The 24,226-nt window shown below is 46.5% G+C and overlaps 1 protein-coding gene across 2 annotated transcripts; it reads right to left on the reverse strand.

Moving 5' to 3' along the window:
- Nucleotides 1-379: 379 nt before the first annotated feature.
- On the reverse strand, nt 380-20,735 carry LOC140723488 (transmembrane protein 229B-like). 2 transcript variants are annotated; one of them, XM_073038065.1, is made up of 4 exons: nt 20,083-20,735; nt 2,612-2,914; nt 1,450-1,708; nt 380-442 (listed from the first exon to the last, which is right to left on the reverse strand). In XM_073038065.1, exon 1 carries the CDS (start codon nt 20,712-20,714, stop codon nt 20,205-20,207), a length of 510 nt encoding a protein of 169 aa, XP_072894166.1. In that variant the 5' UTR covers nt 20,715-20,735; the 3' UTR covers nt 380-442; nt 1,450-1,708; nt 2,612-2,914; nt 20,083-20,204. The 2 variants fall into 2 exon arrangements, with proteins under 2 accessions (XP_072894166.1, XP_072894159.1); XM_073038058.1 differs by lacking the exon at nt 2,612-2,914 and having other exon boundaries at nt 20,083-20,714.
- Between the last annotated feature and the right edge of the window lie 3,491 nt (nt 20,736-24,226).

A 24,226-nucleotide genomic window follows, 5' to 3' on the forward strand; every position in this document is an offset into this window, starting at 1 on the left:
CAACATTGTCACTCCAATCCCAGCCTGGCTGAATATTCTACTGTTCATGAGGATTGAGTTTTTCAGTGCAGTACAATAGGCAATGTAAGATTAGATCTTCAAACTTTCTCTCTGATTGTACAGGAAATCACAGCAACTGAGAAGCACCGTCCAGAATCAAAGTTAACAGCAGGAAGTGACCGATATGAGTGATTTGTGAGAGAAAGTAGTTTTCCCTGCTGAAAAATATCCCTTGCCAATATGTATTATGTAATTCAGAGCAAAAGTTCCATTTCACTATTTGGCTATAAGATTATTGCCACTCTCACCACGATCAGATATTTTACTCTTTAATAAAATCAAACAATATTGAAAGCAAAACTATTATTGTTAAAAAAAAGTTGTCCAATTCCCTTCAAGAGCAGTGCTGTCCTCTGAGGATTTAGAATGCCAGACATGGAACCTGTAACACAGAGGAAGGATCATTTAGTCAAACGTGGGCATCTGTTCTGTGCCACACATCATCTGCTCTGTCTAAGCATAAAAACAAAAAGTAAAAAAATAGAACTGATCTTATGTTTGACTGTTCCATATTTGCACCTTTATGGAAAAGTACTAAGTTGTAGTTCAGAACTAGTTATGCAGGAGTTACTTTTTACACTCTTTTCACATCAACTGGTGGGATAGGGGCATTAGTTGTAAAATAGAATGTTAAGTGGTGATAATTAAAACATTGATAACCACATAAAACATGGAAAAGTATAGCCCAGGAATAGTCCTTTGGCCTACCTGACCATGATGCCAATCAAACTAATCCCATCTGCCTGCATAACTAGTTCTGAACTACAACTTGGTACTTTTCCATAAAGGTGCAAATATCATTTTAGAACATGGAACAGTCAAACATAAGATTAGTTCTATTTTTTATTTCTTGTTTTTATGCTTTATGTTTGGGGGATATGGTCAATCCCCATATCCCCCAAACCCTGCCTATTCATGTGTCTGTTTAAATGCCTCTTAAACATTGTTATTGTATCTGCTTTTACCACTACCTCAGTCAGTGTATTCCAGATACCTGCCACTCTCTGTATAAACAAAAACTCAGCTCACATACCTGTACCTCCTAACTCTCTTCCCTCCTTACCTTTAACATATGCCCTCTAGTATTTGACATTTCTACCTGGGAAAAGACTCTATCTACTATCTCTGAGCCTCTTAATTTTAAATTCATCTATCATGTCTCCCCTCAGCCTCTGATGCACTCAAGAAAAATCCTAAATTTGTTCAATTTTTCTTATAACTAATACAGTCCAGTCAGAATCCTCAGCAGTTTAAATGTCATGACAGATCTCAATTCTCTGCAGAACATTTAATTTCAGATCCCAAAGCCTCAATTCTTCATGTGATTACTCTATGGTGGACAGACCTAGCTACACCACAAGTATCAACAGGATTAGAGGAGGCACTCACTATGACCAGGTCAACGTTTTGTCATTTTAAATCCTTCAGTTTCTGCTTCCGGTTGTAGTCAGCTGGCCGATGCTCCAATGGAGCCAATAGCTTTTCAACCTAATCTTGTCCTCCAAGTCAATCTTTTCCATGAGTTTTCACAAGGAGCTTGTCATCTATCAGGTAGTTTCAGAACGTGTCAAACACTTCCATGTTCCATTCAGTTCTTCAGTATTTTCTTGCATCTTGTAAGGGACTTTGGTGATTGAGTAAGGTTTCACTGTAAGAAAAACAAAGTACAAATCTCATGTGAATAAAGATGCCTTCTGTTTGCCCAATGCAAAGCCACTCAGAAGCAGTCTCAGCCATAAATAATCTTTGCAACCATGTTGTTCACTCTTCTGTTTATTCTCACCAGTGCGCTTCTGAAGAGGCTGTCTTCCATTCATAGGATTTTGAGGGGCGATTTTTAAAAAAATATATACGTTTAAAGAAAACACTAAAATGAAAACTACCATCAACCAATTTGGATCTCCCTCCTATCATTGGAGCTCATAGATCTAAGTAACTTCAAAGTATATATATGAATAAATGTAATTATCATTTTCACTCTCATGGCTAAATTCACTAGGTACCTGGACTTCAGATAAAACTGCACCTCTGGAATAACTTCAGTTAATATTTAACAGCAGTTAATAATTAAATGGGCAGTGAATATGATTACAACCAGGAGTTGGAGTTCATGTCCATTAGATGAGCATAAATTGTTAATTATGAATGGTAATGCAATTGATCAGACTTTCTTTGGGGATTACTGGTGTGATTTTCCATTCCTTGTTGTCTGATGCTGAACCATTACTGCAAATTTAAGACCACTTCCTGTGCAGCTAAGGCTCAGCCACATTGGTGTAGGATTGGACTTTGTTTCCTAAAAGGCAGAATTGAATCATTCAGGTTACAGTGGCAATCCACTTACATCCAGTTTTGCTCAAAGTGCCTGTTTCGTATCCAGATATTCAATACAAATACTGGAGCTGTCATGTGGAGTTTGAGCACATCCCTCAGACTCTTGGATTACTGGTCCAGTGTCCTAACTGCATCAACTAATAACAGAAAAGCATTACTTGCTCTCATGTAAGATGATAAAGCCTTCCAGAGTATGGAAAGGATCAAAGCTACATACCTGCTTGTCAGGAGAGGTGTCGTCCTCCAGGTTGTCAAGGTAAATCTCAACTCCAGTCAAAAAGGGTCAACAGCAGGTTGACAACTTTGTCCAGATCTCCAATGAACATTGTGAACGTGCCAACCTTATTGGTTTGCAGACACCTCTCACCATGGCCCTTGTCTCATCATGCGGCAGGTGGTTGAACAGGATGTCGACCTTCATGATCTCTCAGGCATCAAGCAGCACCCTCAGCTTCTCGCTTATAATATCCATCAGATCCTGGTGTTAGACCAAAACTAGACCAGCCAAAAGATCCCGGGGCTTTCAGAAAAAAAAACTACATAACAGCCCCAATCTCAAGTTAATCATAGTTACCAGTGAAAAGAAACATTTCAGAACAGTTCAATATCTAATTTAGTTGCTCATAGCTTATTTTTGCTATGAGTCATTAGACAAAAGGACAAATTTTTGTCTGCATGCCGGACTTGCAGCCTAATCTAGCACTTGTCACACAGGACTAATTCAGAATCTAGAGGCAGCTAATTGTTTATTAACTATTCAGAAATTGAATCAGTTAATTCCCTTGGTTGACAATTTGTAGATGGTGTGCAAGGCAGTCTACAAACATTCTCACACTTTGAGAGTGATTTTCCAGCGAAAGCATGCACCAGTATTGTAATTCACCAATCCTTCAGTATTATAACACAAGCCTTTGGTTTTTTGAGAAAATGAGTCTTTAAAAATTAAGACCTCAAATCTGGTTTATCAGGAAGCAATGATTCCTGTTCTTTGGACTACCTTTACCAATTACCTTGATAACACTGGAGAGATAGCCCTGGTGTTATCTCAATAAAATCCTCCAACTATGTCATCAGAGAAAGTAAACTAATATCAGTATCCTTACCCAGGCCAACATCTCCAGAAATGAAGTCTTGATTAAATTGAGTCTGCTCCAGAGCATAGACTTATCATTCGCATGCTTGACATCAGACCTTCCTGGAACAGACTCTATTGATCTCTGTCACAACAAGAGATTACTGTAGACCCAGAGAGAGATTGAAAGATGTTGTTCAGAGTCTCATCATAAAGGGTGATGATCTGTGGCATTCCCCGGCAACGATTCAGTGCATTTGGGATGGTATTGAGTACCCTAGAAATATGTGTCAGGAGCACCAGTTTAAAAGATGGAAGGAATGCAGGCTGCATGCTGAGCTCATTAGTTATCTTGGAAGCAAGATTTCCTCCGATCTGAGACTCCCCAAGGGGCCTCTGCCACACTCATGGCTGGTCAGTGATTGTTTTGGGCTACATTAGGCCACAGAATCTGACTGAATGCACTCTAAATTTACAAGATTTTTTGTAACTCAATGGCAATGGAATTGGCCAAAACTTATTTTTAAAACTCCATATTAGACTGCTGTAAAATCCACACCAAACTAGCTTCCTGTGGCTTATCGTTTTAACCAACAGTGCTGCCTCTATGCACTTTATCAGGCCAGATGCAGAAGCAAACATTTTGGTTCCCTCAGAATATGCAGATGCTGCCAATTTAACCAAAACACTGGCTGCCTCTCCACCTCGCAAAGGTTACTCAGGATGGTCTATATACATTGGCCTTGTCTGCATCTGATGAATGAATTGAAAGAGAATTCCCTAAATGCATTTCAGGCTAAAGCAGTTAATTGAATAAGGCAAAAATAAAAAGAAATAGCAATTTGCTGACAAGGACAGATGAGGAGGGCTGGGAGGATGGTTGAGTGGACCATGAACACTGACACCATCCAGCTGAATCTATGGATCTATTTCCATGTAAATCTCATTTTTAAACAACCTGGATGGGATTATTTCCTGAGAATTCTACTTAGAAATTAATTAGCTCTAACTTCAGAGGTACAGCTTCTGCCCAGGGTAATAACTTCATCTCAGTGCTGACACCTAGCTGTTTCTCAACACAACATGGGTCCACATCATAGAAAGAGAGAGAAGAGAAAACCAGATCAAATGAAATATCATCCTGAGAATGATTAATTACCACATTCAATCCAGTTGGAGATACAGTCTGGCTAAATCTATTCATTTTAGGAGCTGTCTTCTATTCTGCGCAGGAGACAAGTATTGGCATGCAGCAAATTTTATCACTTCTGTTGCTTAGGTTAGTCAAAGCCAACCAACTGAAAAACCTTCATTTTTGTATGACTGCCATTTACTTCATCTTCAAAGTCTCCCCTTTTTCTCTATCTGTTGCTGCATATTCAGTGGCTCAGCCTTTGCTGGAAGAGGGAGGTGGGGTGGGGGTACCATAGCACATTGGGTGTAAGGTGTTTTGATTGTAGAGTTGTTATAGCCTATCAGATCATTGCCAGCTGCAAATGTGGCATTCCTGTCAGGCCCATTTCTCCCAGTCCCTTGTGAAAATCCCGACTGATACTGCTTCCACCATTCCAACAGGCGATGAGTCCCAGATCAGAACCACTCATTGTATTAAAAAAAAATGAAAATGGCATTCCCTTCTATCTTTTTCCCAAAGTTTAAAAAAAAAAGCAAGGCTATGTCTATGAACCATTCACTTTTGGGAACAGTTTCCCTCTGTCCATGCAGCCAACATGGTTCGTTCTCAACTACTGTACCTCCTCAGGTCAGAGGTAGACAATCCAGTGACATCCACTTCCCTTGAACAAATTTGTAAAAGTCTAAGTCATGATCTTAGCAGCAGGAGAAATACTTTTTCTTTGGTTTCTTCATCAAATTCTTTCAATTGGATTGACCTTTTCTATTCCAAGTCTAACCTAGAAAATTACCCTTTCTTTTCAACTAAGTTAAATGCCTCTTTTATTCAAGTGTGGTCACTGCTCTGATTTGGATCTTTGGCAGCCATTCTATAAAAAATGTCTGACAGATAATAATTAGCAATGACCAGATAATTTATCTGTGAATTTGGCTGAAAGGTATTGACTAAGACATCGTGAAGAGCTCTCCAGCTCAGCCTTAAATAGAGCCATGGAATATTTTATGTCCAAGCACACAATACTCTGATTTAAACTCATTTGAAAGACAACCCCTGAGGTCTGTACTCAATCACCTTTTAAAGATAGAAGAGTAGAGTTATCATAACACTGTTTCTATAAAAGCCTCATTAAGTTTACAAGTTCAGTTGCAAGGTTCACAGAATAGCATTGTTGGAACTTTCTGTGTAAAACTGCACTGTCAGTTTTAGCTCAGTGCAACTCCTGAACTATTTCTCACCAAAACCAACTTTAAACCGTGTGGATGCCACCTTGGCAAACAACTCCTAAGGGGACATACAGTCTGACAACAAAAAGAAACTTCTCCAGCTGACGACGTAATGTTGCTGCTTAATGAGTGGATGCTGCAGTGTCAGCAAGCGATGGGGCAGTTGTGCAGCTGCTGCCTCACAGTACCAGCGACCAGTGCTGGCTCCTGATCTCAGCCTCTGTCAGTGTGGAGCTTGCACGTTCTCTCTTCCCTACCACAAAGACTTGCAGGTTGCTAAGTTAATTAGCTACAGTAAATTGCCAGTGAATTATATAATCTGGGGAAGGGGGAAGCTGATAACAAAATGGGATTACATTGATGCCTGCCACCCTTGCCATTTTTGGTAGGCTAAAGGGCTTGTTTCTGTGCTGTATCTTTCTATCACTGATTCTAGGATGGTACTCGCAAGCATTCAAAGGGAGCTAAGCAGACTCATGAAAGGATGAGGCATTTTCTTAGGACTAGGGGGCCACAAGTATCCACAAGGGCTACAACCGAATGGTCATGGTAGGATATTACCAGGGAGTTTTTCATAAGGATTAATACCACACAGGTACAATCACTGACTACCTACACATTAGGGAAGCGTGCAATGCAATCAAGAGCCTGTGCTCATACTCTCCATTTCTGTGGACGTAAATAATTGGAATGAGGTGGGGGGGGGGGCTTTGTGGCTCCATGTTTCTACCATTCATTCTATGGGGTTTCTTGTCTTGCAGGTGTCTGTGAGGAGTACAAATTTCAGGTTATACACTGTATACATTCTTTGCTGTTAAATGAACCTTAGAAGTGTACTGGATATAGTTGTGCTCATGTGACAGGGAAGATTTGTGCTGGGAATGATGCACAGCACATTTATAAGGATGTGGCCAGGAATTGAACATTGTGGCTACGAGGAATGACTGAATAAGCCACAGGCACTTTCTTTGAAACCAAAGAAGCTAGGGGAAGACAAAACTGAGCATAATGAGTATCCTTCATAGATCCTTGAGCAAGGATCTATTCCCCTTATCAAAGGGCTCAAAAAACAGATAACACAGATTTCAAGTCATTGGTAGGAAGACTGGGGAGGAAGCCCAGAGAGTGGTCTGAATTCACTGCCTGAAAGTTTGGTAGAAGCAGAAATCCTTATCGTATTGAAATGTTACTTAGTTGTGTTCTTGAAGTGCTGTGACTTGTGCCTAGTGCTGGACACTGGCATCGGGCTCATTGTAGCCAGCACAGGCATAATTAGACAAAAGGCCACAGGATTCATAAGTTTTCTGTGATTCCATAATTCTCCCCTTCAGCATGGAAGTTGGGTGACCTTTCCAATGCATTCATCAATAGCAACAGTGAGATGCAGAGAAGGGCAGCAGCAGCAACAACTGGGAATGGTCCTGAGACTAACAGGGTGAGGGTGAGCATGGTCTTGACCTCTATGGGCAAAGCAGTCCAGCCCACAAGCAAGGTTCAAGGTTGCAGAAGCTCACAGATCTCTGTAAAAACAAAGCCAAGGGTGATTTTACACAAACCCTTTAAGTAGAACAGTTTCAAAGGAAACAGTAAAATCTATGAGTAGATGTGAACTGCCATTTCTCTGGTCTGAGATCTGACAGTTCCTTTCTACTCATGGTTTTTACTAAATCAGTCACACTGGAGGTGAATTTTGCCTGTTGCTTGACCTGCTGGTGGAAAAGATGGTCACGTGAATAGAAATTCTACCAAAAATTCACGAGTCAAATTTCTTGACGGGCATTAAGTCACCCAAAAATGAGCGTTGATTATTCGAATCTGGCTTTCAGCTACACAGTGCTGTTTCTTTTTCTTTTGGAGTTACTTGAAGGAATTTCTAGGCAATAGCTTTTAGATTGAGCTTGAGGTTAGAAGAATTTCAACTGACGTAGTCTCAACTTTTCAGGATGAATATATACAGTACCTCATAACAAGCACTCAAGTAGCTGAATTATTTTTAAATTAGTTTCCGAACTCTCCTTCCTGTGAATATTGCCAGAAATTGTCTAACTTGTAAAATCTCCTCTAAAGTGCACCGAGTGAGAGATGAGGTGCCGATGAGGGTAGGAACAGTTGGCTGACCTCCACTCATTGTCTGGCTGGATTTGACCAGCTGCAGCATTGAATTCCCAGTATCACCAACAGCTACCCTAAGCCAGCAAAAAGTCTTCAAATATAAGGATTGGGCTCTAACTATGCATTGCAACACCAATCTACCATTTTAACCAGAGAAAGCAGAGGTGAAGTTGCCACTGGTTCCTTATTATAAGGTATTTCCTTTATTTCATAATGAAGTATGAGATCGATATTGGACAGCTTCTTTTCTCATATTATTTTCCTGACATAGATGGAGTTTGAGCTCCATGCTTGGAAAGAAATATGTTCTTGTTCTTTGCTGGTTTCCTGGTGAATGCAAATAAACCCAAAAACAAAAATGACCGAAATTGCCGACAGTGTGCTTCAAACAAAAGGGGCAGGTCATGGGTGGGACTTCTCATCTCAAGCAAGGGTCGTTGCCAATACATGCCTGCTGACATGAGCAAGGCTCCCTTGACTTTGCCAACACTCCCAGAAATGCTGACTGGGAGGATCACACTGGTGGGTTTCAATGAATTCAGTCAACAGTGAGACGGCAGTCGTTGTCACTGACACGCAAATCCCCGTGCCTTATGTATGTTGGGTTACTTTGAACAACAAAGCATCCTAGAATCATTGAGCTCAGGACCAGCCCAGGACTCAGTCCACATGAGGTTGGAGAGATACATACAGGGGCAACATGTGCAGAGCTGCCAAAATCCTGCGCATCACATCCAAATGTGATTCTTGGCAGAACTACTCCTACATGTCTTACTTCCCTTGCTCCGTGCACTCAACCAACACATCACTCCTCTCTCCTTGTTAAGTACATCCCTGTCCTGACAACACTAGTCTCAATAATTCAATTAAGAACATAAACAGGAGCTGGAATGAACCATTCAGCCTACTGTGCCTGCTAATGGCTGATCTTCTACCTCAGGATCTCTTTTCAGCATCAACCACACATCCCCTGATTTCCTCAACATCCAAAAGTCTATCAACTTGTCTTGAATTTACTCTGAAACTATCTAGCGTCCTAATGGAGGACTGGATGGAGACATTTCATATCATTTTTGTCATTAATCACTTAACTTGAACCGGTGATCCCAGGTTCGAAACACCCCACCCAGGATAACATGCTCCACAGAAGCAGCCAGTCTACCCTCGTAAAAACATTTCATATTGTCTCTGCTTCATCTGACCCTTAAAGAGCACAGACACCTCCTGCTTGATCTGTGACCATTCGACGACCCAGAAGCGCACCCTCTTCTGCAGGAATTACAACCCCAGTCTTCTTCCAGGAGACACTCACAAAGACTGTGCTTTCCCTTGTCATACATAACCACCTCGGGTTAAAGATACACCTGCATTATACCTGCATTTCTGTCCTTGCTCCCCACAGCCCCATTCCTCACAGCTCCCTCGCTGCCCACAGTCACTGACCCCACTCACAAGTTTCTTATTCATTCACTGTTCCAACCTCTGCCTCCTCATCCCTAACCATAACGCCCACATTCCCGCCTCTCCAACAAATACGCCCAGGGCTGTACATGCCACACCTTTCATTCTCCTGTCCCCGTTGCCACAGCTCAACCACTGATGCAAAGCTGCAAATATGTCCTCACCTGTACCAGTTATACAGTGACAGACCCAACCCTGTCAGTACTGTACCCCAGTGTTATACAGTGACAGACGCATCCCCACCAGTACTGTACCCCAGTGTTATACAGTGACAGACCCATCCCCACCAGTACTGTACCCCAGTGTTATACAGTGACAGACCCATCCCCACCAGTACTGTACCCCAGTATTATACAGTGACAGACCCATCCCCACCAGTACTGTACCCCAGTGTTATACAGTGATAGACCCATCCCCACCAGTACTGTACCCCAGTATTATACAGTGACAGACCCATCCCCACCAGTACTGTACCCCAGTGTTATACAGTGATAGACCCATCCCCACCAGTACTGTACCCCAGTGTTATACAGTGACAGACCCATCCCTGTCAGTACTGTACCCCAGTATTATACAGTGACAGAACCATCCCCACCAGTACTGTACCCCAGTGTTATACAGTGACAGACGCATCCCCACCAGTACTGTACCCCAGTATTATACAGTGACAGACCCTTCCCTGTCAGTACTGTACCCGTGTTATACAGTGACAGACCCATCCCTGTCAGTACTGTACACCAGTGTTACACAGTGACAGACCCATCCCCACCAGTACTGTACCCCAGTATTATACAGTGACAGACCCTTCCCTGTCAGTACTGTACCCGTGTTATACAGTGACAGACCCATCCCTGTCAGTACTGTACACCAGTGTTATACAGTGACAGACCCATCCCCACCAGTACTGTACCCCAGTGTTATACAGTGACAGACCCATCCCCACCAGTACTGTACCCCAGTGTTATACAGTGACAGACCCATCCCCACCAGTACTGTACCCCAGTGTTATACAGTGACAGACCCATCCCTGTCAGTACTGTACCCCAGTGTTATACAGAGACAGTCCCATTCCCACCAGTACTGTACCCCAGTGTTATACAGAGACAGTCCCATTCCCACCAGTACTGTACCCCAGTGTTATACAGTGACAGACCCATCCCCACCAGTACTGTACCCCAGTATTATACAGTGACAGATCCACCCCCACCAGTATTGTACCCCAGTGTTACACAGTGACAGACCCATCCCCACCAGTACTGTACCCCAATGTTATACAGTGACAGACCCATCCCTGTCAGTACTGTACCCCAGTGTTATACAGTGACAGATGCATCCCCACCAGTACTGTACCCCAGTGTTATACAGTGACAGACCCATCCCTGTCAGTACTGTACCCCAGTATTATACAGTGACAGACCCATCCCTGTCAGTACTGTACCCCAGTGTTATACAGTGATAGACCCATCCCTGTCAGTACTGTACCCCAGTGTTATACAGTGACAGTCCCATCCCCACCAGTACTGTACCCCGGTGTTATACAGTGACAGACCCATCCCCACCAGTACTGTACCCCAGTGTTATACAGTGACAGACCAATCCACACCAGTACTGTACCCCAGTGTTATACAGTGACAGATCCACCCCCACCAGTATTGTACCCCAGTGTTATACAGTGACAGTCCCATCCCCACCAGTACTGTACCCCGGTGTTATACAGTGACAGACCAATCCCTGTCAGTACTGTACCCCAGTGTTATACAGTGACAGACCCATCCCTGTCAGTACTGTACCCCAGTGTTATACCGTGACAGACCCATCCCCACCAGTATTGTACCCCAGTGTTATACAGTGACAGACCCATCCCCACCAGTACTGTACCCCGGTGTTATACAGTGACAGACCCATCCCCACCAGTACTGTACCCCAGTGTTATACAGTGACAGACCTATCCCCACCAGTACTGTACCCCAGTGTTATACAGTGACAGACCCATCCCCACCAGTACTGTACCCCAGTGTTACACAGTGACAGACCCATCCCCACCAGTACTGTACCCCAGTGTTATACAGTGACAGACCCATCCCCACCAGTACTGTACCCCAGTATTATACAGTGACAGACGCATCCCCACCAGTACTGTACCCCAGTGTTACACAGTGACAGACCCATCCCCACCAGTACTGTACCCCAGTGTTATACAGTGACAGACCCATCCCCACCAGTACTGTACCCCAGTGTTACACAGTGACAGACCCATCCCCACCAGTACTGTACCCCAGTGTTATACAGTGACAGACCCATCCCCACCAGTACTGTACCCCAGTGTTATACAGTGACAGACCCATCCCTGTCAGTACTGTACCCCAGTATTATACAGTGACAGACCCATCCCCACCAGTACTGTACCCCAGTGTTATACAGTGACAGACCCATCCCCACCAGTACTGTACCCCAGTGTTATACAGTGACAGACCCATCCCCACCAGTACTGTACCCCAGTGTTATACAGTGACAGACCCATCCCTGTCAGTACTGTACCCCAGTATTATACAGTGACAGACCCATCCCCACCAGTACTGTACCCCAGTGTTATACAGTGACAGTCCCATCCCCACCAGTACTGTACCCCAGTGTTATACAGTGACAGACCCTTCCCTGTCAGTACTGTACCCCAGTATTATACAGTGACAGACGCATCCCCACCAGTACTGTACCCCAGTGTTATACAGTGACAGTCCCATCCCCACCAGTACTGTACCCCAGTGTTATACAGTGACAGACCCTTCCCCACCAGTACTGTACCCCAGTGTTATACAGTGACAGACCCATCCCCACCAGTACTGTACCCCAGTGTTATACAGTGACAGACCCATCCCCACCAGTACTGTACCCCAGTGTTATACCGTGACAGACCCATCCCCACCAGTACTGTACCCCGGTGTTATACAGTGACAGACCCATCCCCACCAGTACTGTACCCCAGTGTTATACAGTGACAGATCCACCCCCACCAGTATTGTACCCCAGTGTTATACAGTGACAGTCCCATCCCCACCAGTACTGTACCCCAGTGTTATACAGTGACAGACCAATCCCTGTCAGTACTGTACCCCAGTGTTATACAGTGACAGACCAATCCCTGTCAGTACTGTACCCCAGTGTTATACAGTGATAGACCCATCCCTGTCAGTACTGTACCCCAGTGTTATACAGTGACAGTCCCATCCCCACCAGTACTGTACCCCAGTGTTATACAGTGACAAACCCATCCCCACCAGTATTGTACCCCAGTGTTATACAGTGACAGACCCATCCCTGTCAGTACTGTACCCCAGTATTATACAGTGACAGACCCATCCCTGTCAGTACTGTACCCCAGTGTTATACAGTGACAGTCCCATCCCCACCAGTACTGTACCCCAGTGTTATACAGTGACAGACCAATCCCTGTCAGTACTGTACCCCAGTGTTATACAGTGACAGACCCATCCCTGTCAGTACTGTACCCCAGTGTTATACAGTGACAGACCCTTCCCTGTCAGTACTGTACCCCTGTGTTATACAGTGACAGACCCATCCCCACCAGTACTGTACCCCAGTATTATACAGTGACAGACCCATCCCCACCAGTACTGTACCCCGGTGTTATACAGTGACAGACCCATCCCCACCAGTACTGTACCCCAGTGTTATACAGTGACAGTCCCATCCCCACCAGTACTGTACCCCAGTGTTATACAGTGACAGACCCATCCCTGTCAGTACTGTACCCCAGTATTATACAGTGACAGACCCATCCCTGTCAGTACTGTACCCCAGGGTTATACAGTGACAGACCCTTCCCTGTCAGTACTGTACCCCTGTGTTATACAGTGACAGACCCATCCCCACCAGTACTGTACCCCAGTGTTATACCGTGACAAACCCATCCCCACCAGTATTGTACCCCAGTGTTATACAGTGACAGACCCATCCCTGTCAGTACTGTACCCCAGTATTATACAGTGACAGACCCATCCCTGTCAGTACTGTACCCCAGTGTTATACAGTGACAGACCCTTCCCTGTCAGTACTGTACCCCTGTGTTATACAGTGACAGACCCATCCCCACCAGTACTGTACCCCAGTATTATACAGTGACAGACCCATCCCCACCAGTACTGTACCCCGGTGTTATACAGTGACAGACCCATCCCCACCAGTACTGTACCCCAGTGTTATACAGTGACAGTCCCATCCCCACCAGTACTGTACCCCAGTGTTACACAGTGACAGACCCATCCCCACCAGTACTGTACCCCAGTGTTATACAGTGACAGACCCATCCCTGTCAGTACTGTACCCCTGTGTTATACAGTGACAGTCCCACCCCCACCAGTACTGTATCCCAGTGTTATACAGTGACAGACCCTTCCCTGTCAGTACTGTACCCCTGTGTTATACAGTGACAGACCTATCCCCACCAGTACTGTACCCCAGTGTTATACAGTGACAGACCCATCCCTGTCAGTACTGTACCCCAGTATTATACAGTGACAGACCCATCCCCACCAGTACTGTACCCCAGTGTTATACAGTGACAGACCCATCCCTGTCAGTACTGTACCCCAGTGTTATACAGTGACAGACCCATCCCTGTCAGTACTGTACCCCAGTGTTATACAGTGACAGACCCATCCCCACCAGTACTGTACCCCAGTGTTATACAGTGACAGACCCATCCCTGTCAGTACTGTACCCCAGTGTTATACAGTGACAGACGCATCCCCACCAGTACTGTACCCCGGTGTTATACAGTGACAGACGCATCCCCACCAGTACTGTACCCCAGTGTTATACAGTGACAGACCCATCCCCACCAGTACTGTACCCCAGTGTTATACAGTGACAGACCCATCCCCACCAGTACTGTACCCCAGTGTTATACAGTGACAGACGCATCCCCACCAGTACTGTACCCCAGTGTTATACAGTGACAGACCCATCCCTGTCAGTACTGTACCCCAGTGTTATACAGTGACAGACCCATCCCCACCAGTACTGTACCACAGTGTTATACAGTGACAGACCCTTCCCTGTCAGTACTGTACCCGTGTTATACAGTGACAGACCCATCCCTGTCAGTACTGTACACCAGTGTTACACAGTGACAGACCCATCCCCACCAGTACTGTACCCCAGTGTTATACAGTGACAGACCCATCCCCACCAGTACTGTACCCCAGTGTTATACAGTGACAGACCCATCCCCACCAGTACTGTACCCCAGTGTTATACAGTGACAGACCCATCCCTGTCAGTACTGTACCCCAGTGTTATACAGAGACAGTCCCATTCCCACCAGTACTGTACCCCAGTGTTATACAGAGACAGACCCATCCCCACCAGTACTGTACCCCAGTGTTATACAGAGACAGTCCCATTCCCACCAGTACTGTACCCCAGTGTTATACAGTGACAGACCCATCCCCACCAGTACTGTACCCCAGTGTTATACAGTGACAGACCCGTCCCCACCAGTATTGTACCCCAGTGTTATACAGTGACAGACCCATCCCCACCAGTACTGTACCCCAGTGTTATACAGTGACAGACCCATCCCCACCAGTACTGTACCCCAGTATTATACAGTGACAGACCCATCCCTGTCAGTACTGTACCCCAGTATTATACAGTGACAGACGCATCCCCACCAGTACTGTACCCCAGTGTTATACAGTGACAGACCCATCCCTGTCAGTACTGTACCCCAGTATTATACAGTGACAGACCCATCCCCACCAGTACTGTACCCCAGTGTTATACAGTGACAGACCAATCCCTGTCAGTACTGTATCCCAGTGTTATACAGTGACAGACCCATCCCCACCAGTACTGTACCCCAGTGTTATACAGTGACAGACCCATCCCCACCAGTATTGTACCCCAGTGTTATACAGTGACAGACCCATCCCTGTCAGTACTGTACCCCAGTGTTATACAGTGACAGACCCATCCCCACCAGTACTGTACCCCAGTGTTATACAGTGACAGACCCATCCCCACCAGTACTGTACCCCAGTGTTATACAGTGACAGACCCATCCCTGTCAGTACTGTACCCCAGTATTATACAGTGACAGACCCATCCCCACCAGTACTGTACCCCAGTGTTATACAGTGACAGACCCATCCCTGTCAGTACTGTACCCCAGTGTTATACAGTGACAGACCCATCCCTGTCAGTACTGTACCCCAGTATTATACAGTGACAGACCCATCCCCACCAGTACTGTACCACAGTGTTATACAGTGACAGACCCATCCCCATCGGTACTGTACCCCAGTGTTATACAGTGACAGATCCACCCCCACCAGTACTGTACCCCGGTGTTATACAGTGACAGACCCATCCCCACCAGTACTGTACCCCAGTGTTATACAGTGACAGACCCATCCCCACCAGTACTGTACCCCAGTGTTATACAGTGACAAACCCATCCCCACCAGTACTGTACCCCAGTGTTATACAGTGACAGACCCATCCCTGTCAGTACTGTACCCCAGTGTTATACAGTGACAGACCCATCCCTGTCAGTACTGTACCCCAGTGTTATACAGTGACAGACCCATCCCCACCAGTACTGTACCCCAGTGTTATACAGTGACAGACCCATCCCTGTCAGTACTGTACCCCAGTGTTATACAGTGACAGACCCATCCCTGTCAGTACTGTACCCCAGTGTTATACAGTGACAGACCCATCCCCACCAGTACTGTACCCCAGTGTTATACAGTGACAGACCCATCCCCACCAGTACTGTACCCCAGTGTTATACAGTGACAGACCTATCCCTGTCAGTACTGTACCCCAGTGTTATACAGTGACAGACCCATCCCTGTCAGTACTGTACCCCAGTGTTATACAGTGACAGACCCATCCCCACCAGTACTGTACCCCAGTGTTATACAGTGACAGACCCATCCCCACCAGTACTGTACCCCAGTGTTATACAGTGACAGACCCATCCCCACCAGTACTGTACCCCAGTGTTATACAGTGACAGACCCATCCCCACCAGTACTGTACCCCAGTGTTATACAGTGACAGATCCACCCCCACCAGTACTGTACCCCAGTGTTATACAGTGACAGACCCATCCCCACCAGTACTGTACCCCAGTGTTATACAGTGACAGACCCATCCCCACCAGTACTGTACCCCAGTGTTATACAGTGACAAACCCATCCCCACCAGTACTGTACCCCGGTGTTATACCGTGACAGACCCATCCCCACCAGTACTGTACCCCAGTGTTATACAGTGACAGACCCATCCCCACCAGTACTGTACCCCAGTGTTATACAGTGACAGACCCATCCCCACCAGTACTGTACCCCAGTGTTATACAGTGACAGATCCACCCCCACCAGTACTGTACCCCAGTGTTATACAGTGACAGACCCATCCCCACCAGTACTGTACCCCAGTGTTATACAGTGACAGACCCATCCCCACCAGTACTGTACCCCAGTGTTATACAGTGACAAACCCATCCCCACCAGTACTGTACCCCGGTGTTATACCGTGACAGACCCATCCCCACCAGTACTGTACCCCAGTGTTATACAGTGACAGACCCATCCCCACCAGTACTGTACCCCAGTGTTATACAGTGACAGACCCATCCCCACCAGTACTGTACCCCGGTGTTATACCGTGACAGACCCATCCCCACCAGTACTGTACCCCAGTGTTATACAGTGACAGACCCATCCCCACCAGTACTGTACCCCGGTGTTATACAGTGACAGACGCATCCCCACCAGTACTGTACCCCAGTGTTATACAGTGACAGACCCATCCCTGTCAGTACTGTACCCCAGTGTTATACAGTGACAGACCCATCCCCACCAGTACTGTACCCCAGTGTTATACAGTGACAGACCCATCCCCACCAGTACTGTACCCCAGTGTTATACAGTGACAGACCCATCCCTGTCAGTACTGTACCCCAGTGTTATACAGTGTCAGACCCATCCCTGTCAGTACTGTACCCCAGTGTTATACAGTGACAGACCCATCCCCACCAGTACTGTACCCCAGTGTTATACAGTGACAGACCCATCCCTGTCAGTACTGTACCCCAGTGTTATACAGTGACAGACCCATCCCTGTCAGTACTGTACCCCAGTGTTATACAGTGACAGACCCATCCCCACCAGTACTGTACCCCAGTGTTATACAGTGACAGACCCATCCCTGTCAGTATTGTACCCCAGTGTTATACAGTGACAGACCCATCCCTGTCAGTACTGTTCCCCAGTGTTATACAGTGACAGACCCATCCCTGTCAGTACTGTACCCCAGTGTTATACAGTGACAGACCCATCCCCACCAGTACTGTACCCCAGTGTTATACAGTGACAGACCCATCCCTGTCAGTATTGTACCCCAGTGTTATACAGTGACAGACCCATCCCTGTCAGTACTGTTCCCCAGTGTTATACAGTGACAGACCCATCCCTGTCAGTACTGTACCCCTGTGTTATACAGTGACAGACCCATCCCTGTCAGTATTGTACCCCAGTGTTATACAGTGACAGACCCATCCCTGTCAGTACTGTTCCCCAGTGTTATACAGTGACAGACCCATCCCTGTCAGTACTGTACCCCAGTGTTATACAGTGACAGACCCATCCCCACCAGTACTGTACCCCAGTGTTATACAGTGACAGACCCATCCCTGTCAGTATTGTACCCCAGTGTTATACAGTGACAGACCCATCCCTGTCAGTACTGTTCCCCAATGTTATACAGTGACAGACCCATCCCTGTCAGTACTGTACCCCTGTGTTATACAGTGACAGACCTATCCCCACCAGTACTGTACCCCAGTGTTATACAGTGACAAACCTATCCCCACCAGTACTGTACCCCAGAGTTATACAGTGACAGACCCAACCCCACCAGTACTGTACCCCAGTGTTATACAGTGACAGACCCATCCCCACCAGTATTGTACCCCGGTGTTATACAGTGACAGACCCATCCCCACCAGTACTGTACCCCAGTGTTATACAGTGACAAACCTATCCCCACCAGTACTGTACCCCAGAGTTATACAGTGACAGACCCAACCCCACCAGTACTGTACCCCAGTGTTATACAGTGACAGACCCATCCCCACCAGTATTGTACCCCGGTGTTATACAGTGACAGACCCATCCCCACCAGTACTGTACCCCAGTGTTATACAGTGACAGACCCATCCCCACCAGTACTGTACCCCAGTGTTATACAGTGACAGACCCATCCCCACCAGTACTGTACCCCAGTATTATACAGTGACAGACCCATCCCCACCAGTACTGTACCCCAGTGTTATACAGTGACAGACCCATCCCTGTCAGTACTGTACCCCAGTGTTATACAGTGACAGACCCATCCCCACCAGTACTGTACCCCAGTGTTATACAGTGACAGACCCATCCCTGTCAGTACTGTACCCCAGTGTTATACAGTGACAGACCCATCCCCACCAGTACTGTACCCCAGTGTTATACAGTGACAGACCCATCCCTGTCAGTACTGTACCCCAGTGTTATACAGTGACAGACGCATCCCCACCAGTACTGTACCCCAGTGTTATACAGTGACAGACCCATCCCTGTCAGTACTGTACCCCAGTGTTATACAGTGACAGACCCATCCCCACCAGTACTGTACCCCAGTGTTATACAGTGACAGACCCATCCCTGTCAGTACTGTACCCCAGTGTTATACAGTGACAGACCCATCCCCACCAGTACTGTACCCCGGTGTTATACAGTGACAGACGCATCCCCACCAGTACTGTACCCCAGTGTTATACAGTGACAGACCCATCCCCACCAGTACTGTACCCCAGTGTTATACAGTGACAGACCCATCCCCACCAGTACTGTACCCCAGTGTTATACAGTGACAGACGCATCCCCACCAGTACTGTACCCCAGTATTATACAGTGACAGGCCAATCCCTGTCAGTACTGTACCCCAGTGTTACACAGTTATGCCTGTATCCAGCAGTACTGTACCCAGTTATTAATGGCAGGTCCTTGCCCGTCAACGTGTATACCTGAGTGTAGGGAGTATGTGTTCCTTTATCTGGGTTCATCAGAAGATCGGACCTGATCCAACATGATCCGTACTGTACTTGTCCCAGATGCCTGGGTGCATGAGTCCCTCTGATGCCAGGTTCTCTGGGATTGGCACTATGGGCTCTAGGCCTGGTGCTGTGGGTTCCTGTGGCCCACAGCGGATGGATACAATGAAATGGTGCCATAGCTATTCCTAGAAGTTCAGTGGAGGTCTCTTGACAGAGAGAGGGAGCTGAATTGAGGAGAGGGAAATGTTGAAGGGAACAATTGAGTTGGCTGGAAAGGAGAGGATGGGAAGGGACGGGAAGCGAAGGGAAAGAAGCGTGGAGCTGCCAGTAGCCCCATATATTTGACAAGACAATAGGATTTAAGTTGAAAATTGGCTGCCCTGCACAGTGTAACATTTCCCCATCCTACGCACTTAACCTACAAGGTTCGTTCTGGACCAGTCCTGAAGAACTCTGGGCATGTTTGGTTCCATGTTAGTGACAAGAGCCCGGGGTTTTACGGTCCCTGGGAAACATTGCCGGCTCAACACTGACTTCCAAGTTAATTGAAACTTACCTGGTGCGATCTTCCCAGCAGACTATCTCGGCAGAGTCATTCCTGGGGGAGACGGCACAAGCCCTGTCCTACCCATGACCTCCCCTTTGACGATCAAAGTACAGCATTGCACAGCCAGGTTCTCAGTCGGATTTGAGGTAGCCGTTTGCCACGAAGTCGCTCGGCTGCAGGGTGCCCGAGGCAGCTTCGAGGTGGGGCTCGAAGCGGAGCCTCAGGGTGTTCCTGATGACCAGCTTCTCCATAATGAAGGAGGCGCAGAACCAGGGGATGGCGTACTCCAGGGTGATCAGACCCATGAAGTCAAACTCAAACTGAGAGTAGTCCCAGGGGCAGGCGTTGAACTGGTGTAAGATGTAGCCTGTACAGAACTCCCAGAGATAGGTCCAGACGGTGTAGACGAGGCAGCGGGTAACAGTGTGGCACCTGTCCCTCAGGTAAAGGTACATTTGCTCCACTATCAGCATGGAGGTTCCATAGATGAAAAGGGCCCAGACGCTGGTGACTCCAGGGAACTTCCAGTTGAAATGCACCACAAAATCCCAAGCTGCTGTGAACATCACCTCGCAGAAATAGCCGTGGATAGCGTAGAGGTACCACCGAGAGAGGGCACTCAGGGGCTCTGCCGTGGCCATCTCTTCAGCCTGTGGAGGGAAGGGATTAAAGCAGGTGGGGAGGGTGCAGCTGCAGAGACAGCACAGACACAGTCACACAAAATGAAGGCAGAGCACTGAGCACAACCTTGCAAACCGAGAGAATTAATTTTTAAACAGAAACCAACCTGCCAAACCCCTTCACCCCTCATTAATCAGCTCTCAGCGCCTGAGCTGACAATGGATTTGCATCGGGTGAGAGAGAGAGAGAGAGGGAAGCAGTTAGCAGAAGCAGAAGCGGAAAGTACCACAGCTCAGATCTGAGCGGGGAATGGTGTGGAGCTTCCCTGCAGCTTCTCAGAGGGCAGAGGAGAAGCGGGGACATGAAAGGGATCCTCTAAAACAGCACAGACACACTAGAATGTGCATTTTAACTCCCAGTCTATCAGGAAGATGGTAACCAAAGATATTAAATACTCTACAGACACCTAATATTGTGAGGCTGTCAAAGTATTTTAATTCAAAGACGAGGGCTGAACGGAGACTGGAGCCAATATTCAGCCATTTCTCTCTCTCTCTCTTTTCTCACACATGCACACACAGAACCTTATATGTGTCCACTGATGCCAGTGCAAATATATCACAGGCATTGTATGAGGATGGAGATACTTGCATGTGTGTACTCGAACGTGATAAACATTACCCATATATTTGCAATGACTGCCATCGGGATGCAGCCAGCTCTTCAGTCAATAAAACAAGGCACTGCATGCGACTTGGCAGCGAGGAAATATACTCCCCAGATTCTGTGCACAGCCACTGACGACAGGATGACATTGCCTCCATTGTTTAGCTGACAGCTGGCACAAAGTGCTTAGGTTATCTCTGGTACAGTTTGTATCACACAGAAACACAGTCCCTTAACTTTGCATAACTTGCCTTATCAAATGCAAACCCATTCAAAAATCCATTGGCGCATACATGGAGATTACATTGGTACAACTTGCAGCATAAAAAATCCCGGTAAATAACTTACTCCCATTTTTATGTGTCTTATTAAGTCTTCATTGTGTCGTTGTTGCTCTGATTTATCTTTAGAGTGAACTACCAGCAGCCCTGCAGTGTAGATAATTTGTTGCACTATATTCTGCTGGTGGGAAGGAGAAAGAAGATCAAACTTGGAGGCAAATTTCAAGAAATGTGAAAGCAGATTTGGCCTCATTATCATCTGATCATTTGGTGGGGTTCCTCAGCTTTTCACCTGATCCCACTCCCATCGGGGAGGAGGCCACGCCAGGACCAGCAGACTCAAAACAGCAACTTTCCCCAAGCAGTAAGGCTGATCAACACACCCACCCACTAACCTACCACCACAACTTCATCATTTCCATTCAGACACCTCATGTACAGTGCCTAGTACCACTTTATGGACATATAATCAATCTACTCATAAGAGCTATCTTATGTGCTTATATTTATTGTGATTTTTATTGTTGTGGTCTTTATCTCATTGTGTTTTTTGTGCTGCATCAAATCCGGAATAACAACCTCTTCGTTCCTCTTTACACTTGTGTACTGGGAATGACATTAAGCAATCTTGAACTGTTAAAGATTAAAAATAAACTTTGTTTCTATCCTGTACATCGAAATATTGAAACATACAATGAAGTGCGTCATTTGTGTCAAAACCCAACACAGTCCAAGTTTGTGCTGGGGTAACCCGCAGGTGTCACCATGCACCAGCGCCAACTTCCCAACCCTAACTCACACCTCCTGGAACGTGGGAGGAAGCCAGAGCGCTGGGAGGAAATCCGTGCGGTCATGGGGAGAAGGTACAGACAGCGGTGGGAATTGAATCCCGATCGCTGATCCCTGCTGCGGTAATAACGTCACAGGAACCACTATTCTCCCATACTGCCCACAGTGTGTGTGGACTCCAAAATCGGCCAGATTTGCTACACCCTGGGTTTGCATCCTGCTCAACTCCAGGAACATTGCTGATAACTGTGGAGACACAAAGAGTCTGCTGATTCTGTAAGATGGAGCAGAGAATGAAATGCTGGAGGAACTTGGGCTATTGAGCAGCATCAAGACCAACTGGAGAGGAAAGGCAGCCGGTACAATGAGAAGAAGCAGAGGGTGAGGTAAGGACCAATGGACTGAGGAGGCATGAGAGGTGTGGGAACTCGAAATGAGGGAACACAACATGATAAACTGCAACGTAATCATCTGAACACTGAATTTTCCAATTTCAGTTCACTGTTGCACCCCTAGTGTTCCTCTCTCTCCTTCCAAACCATGCCAGTCTTCCCATTTTTGTTCCCTTCTCCATACTCCCACCCCATCCTGGTTCCATTCACGCCACGCTCTTCATCCACCAGATATCTCCCCCTTCATGTTCCACCTCGTCTCCTCTCCCTTGAATGGTCCCCATTATTACCTTCTTGCTTTATCAAGATTTTGGCTCTTGTAGCCTTCGCAAACTCACTCACCCTACCGCCTCCCCGACCCCACTTGGCTTGCTGATAACTATTCTGCATGTGCATCACAGTCAGGTCTCAAGTGCAATGCTGCAGATGCGAGACACCTGAAGTAAAAACTGGAGCATTGTGGAGATACTCAGCAGGCCATTCACGTGGAGAGAACCTGATCAGGAAAGGTGATTGAACTAAATTCCTTCTTGCTTCGCAGTTGCTACCCGACCTGCTGAGTAATCCCAGAATCTCCTGTTTTTATTGCAGTCGGGCCTGATGGTGTCCCCAACCCAGCAACAAACTACACATTTTCTGGCAAGTCTTTCTATAGTAGTTTAGGGGCAAGAATTCTCAGCGGTTTTGTCTTTATTAATTCAGGATACAGAGGTAATCAGTCTTGTCTTGCAGCACAATCAGATTCATGACCTTTCCATCTACTATACACCAAATTGCATCCAATTACAGACTGGCTGTGTTTGCTGAACTGTGATATTTGCAACCTCCTAATTTGTTCCTGAAGGCAGCCGGAGAGTAAGGTTTCAGCTAAGTGGGATGGTGTACTGTGGAAATACCATCTGCTTTATTCATGAATAATTCATCGTTCCTAAATGAAGCAGGAGAATGAGGAATAAACCACCTGAAATTAATTTTGTGGCTGTAATTTGGATGGGGGGTTGGGGGTGGGGGGAGGTTCTCTGCTCTGAAATGATCAGATGTAGGAAGGGTGAAGAATCTTTTCTCTTCCTTGCCTGGGGCACTGATGTTCCCTGACTTCAACACAGACGAGTCCTGAAGCTGCTGTGCCTCACTCAGAACTGCTTCAGATCGTAGAGTTAATTGTTCAGCTGCCTGGGAGCACTGTGATCTTTCAAATCAGAACCATGGGAAGTTTATTCAAGCTGTCACTTCCGTGTTTTTCCAAGGGGCTCGCTAGCCTAATCCCAACTTCCACCACTAATTCTGTGGACCTGCAGGATGGTGATTCTTCAAGAACCTTTCCTAGCAGTTCCCAAGGGTGAGGTAAGTTCCTGCCATTACTACCCCTTCAGGTAATGACTTCCAGACTTCTGTCACCATCTC

Source organism: Hemitrygon akajei, chromosome 3 (genome assembly GCF_048418815.1).
Source record: "Hemitrygon akajei chromosome 3, sHemAka1.3, whole genome shotgun sequence".
NCBI lineage: Eukaryota > Metazoa > Chordata > Chondrichthyes > Myliobatiformes > Dasyatidae > Hemitrygon > Hemitrygon akajei.

Excerpts from the sequence above, each read along its gene's own strand:
- LOC140723488 (XM_073038065.1), bottom strand. The coding sequence starts at position 20,714 with ATGGCCACGGCAGAGCCCCTGAGTGCCCTCTCTCGGTGGTACCTCTAC.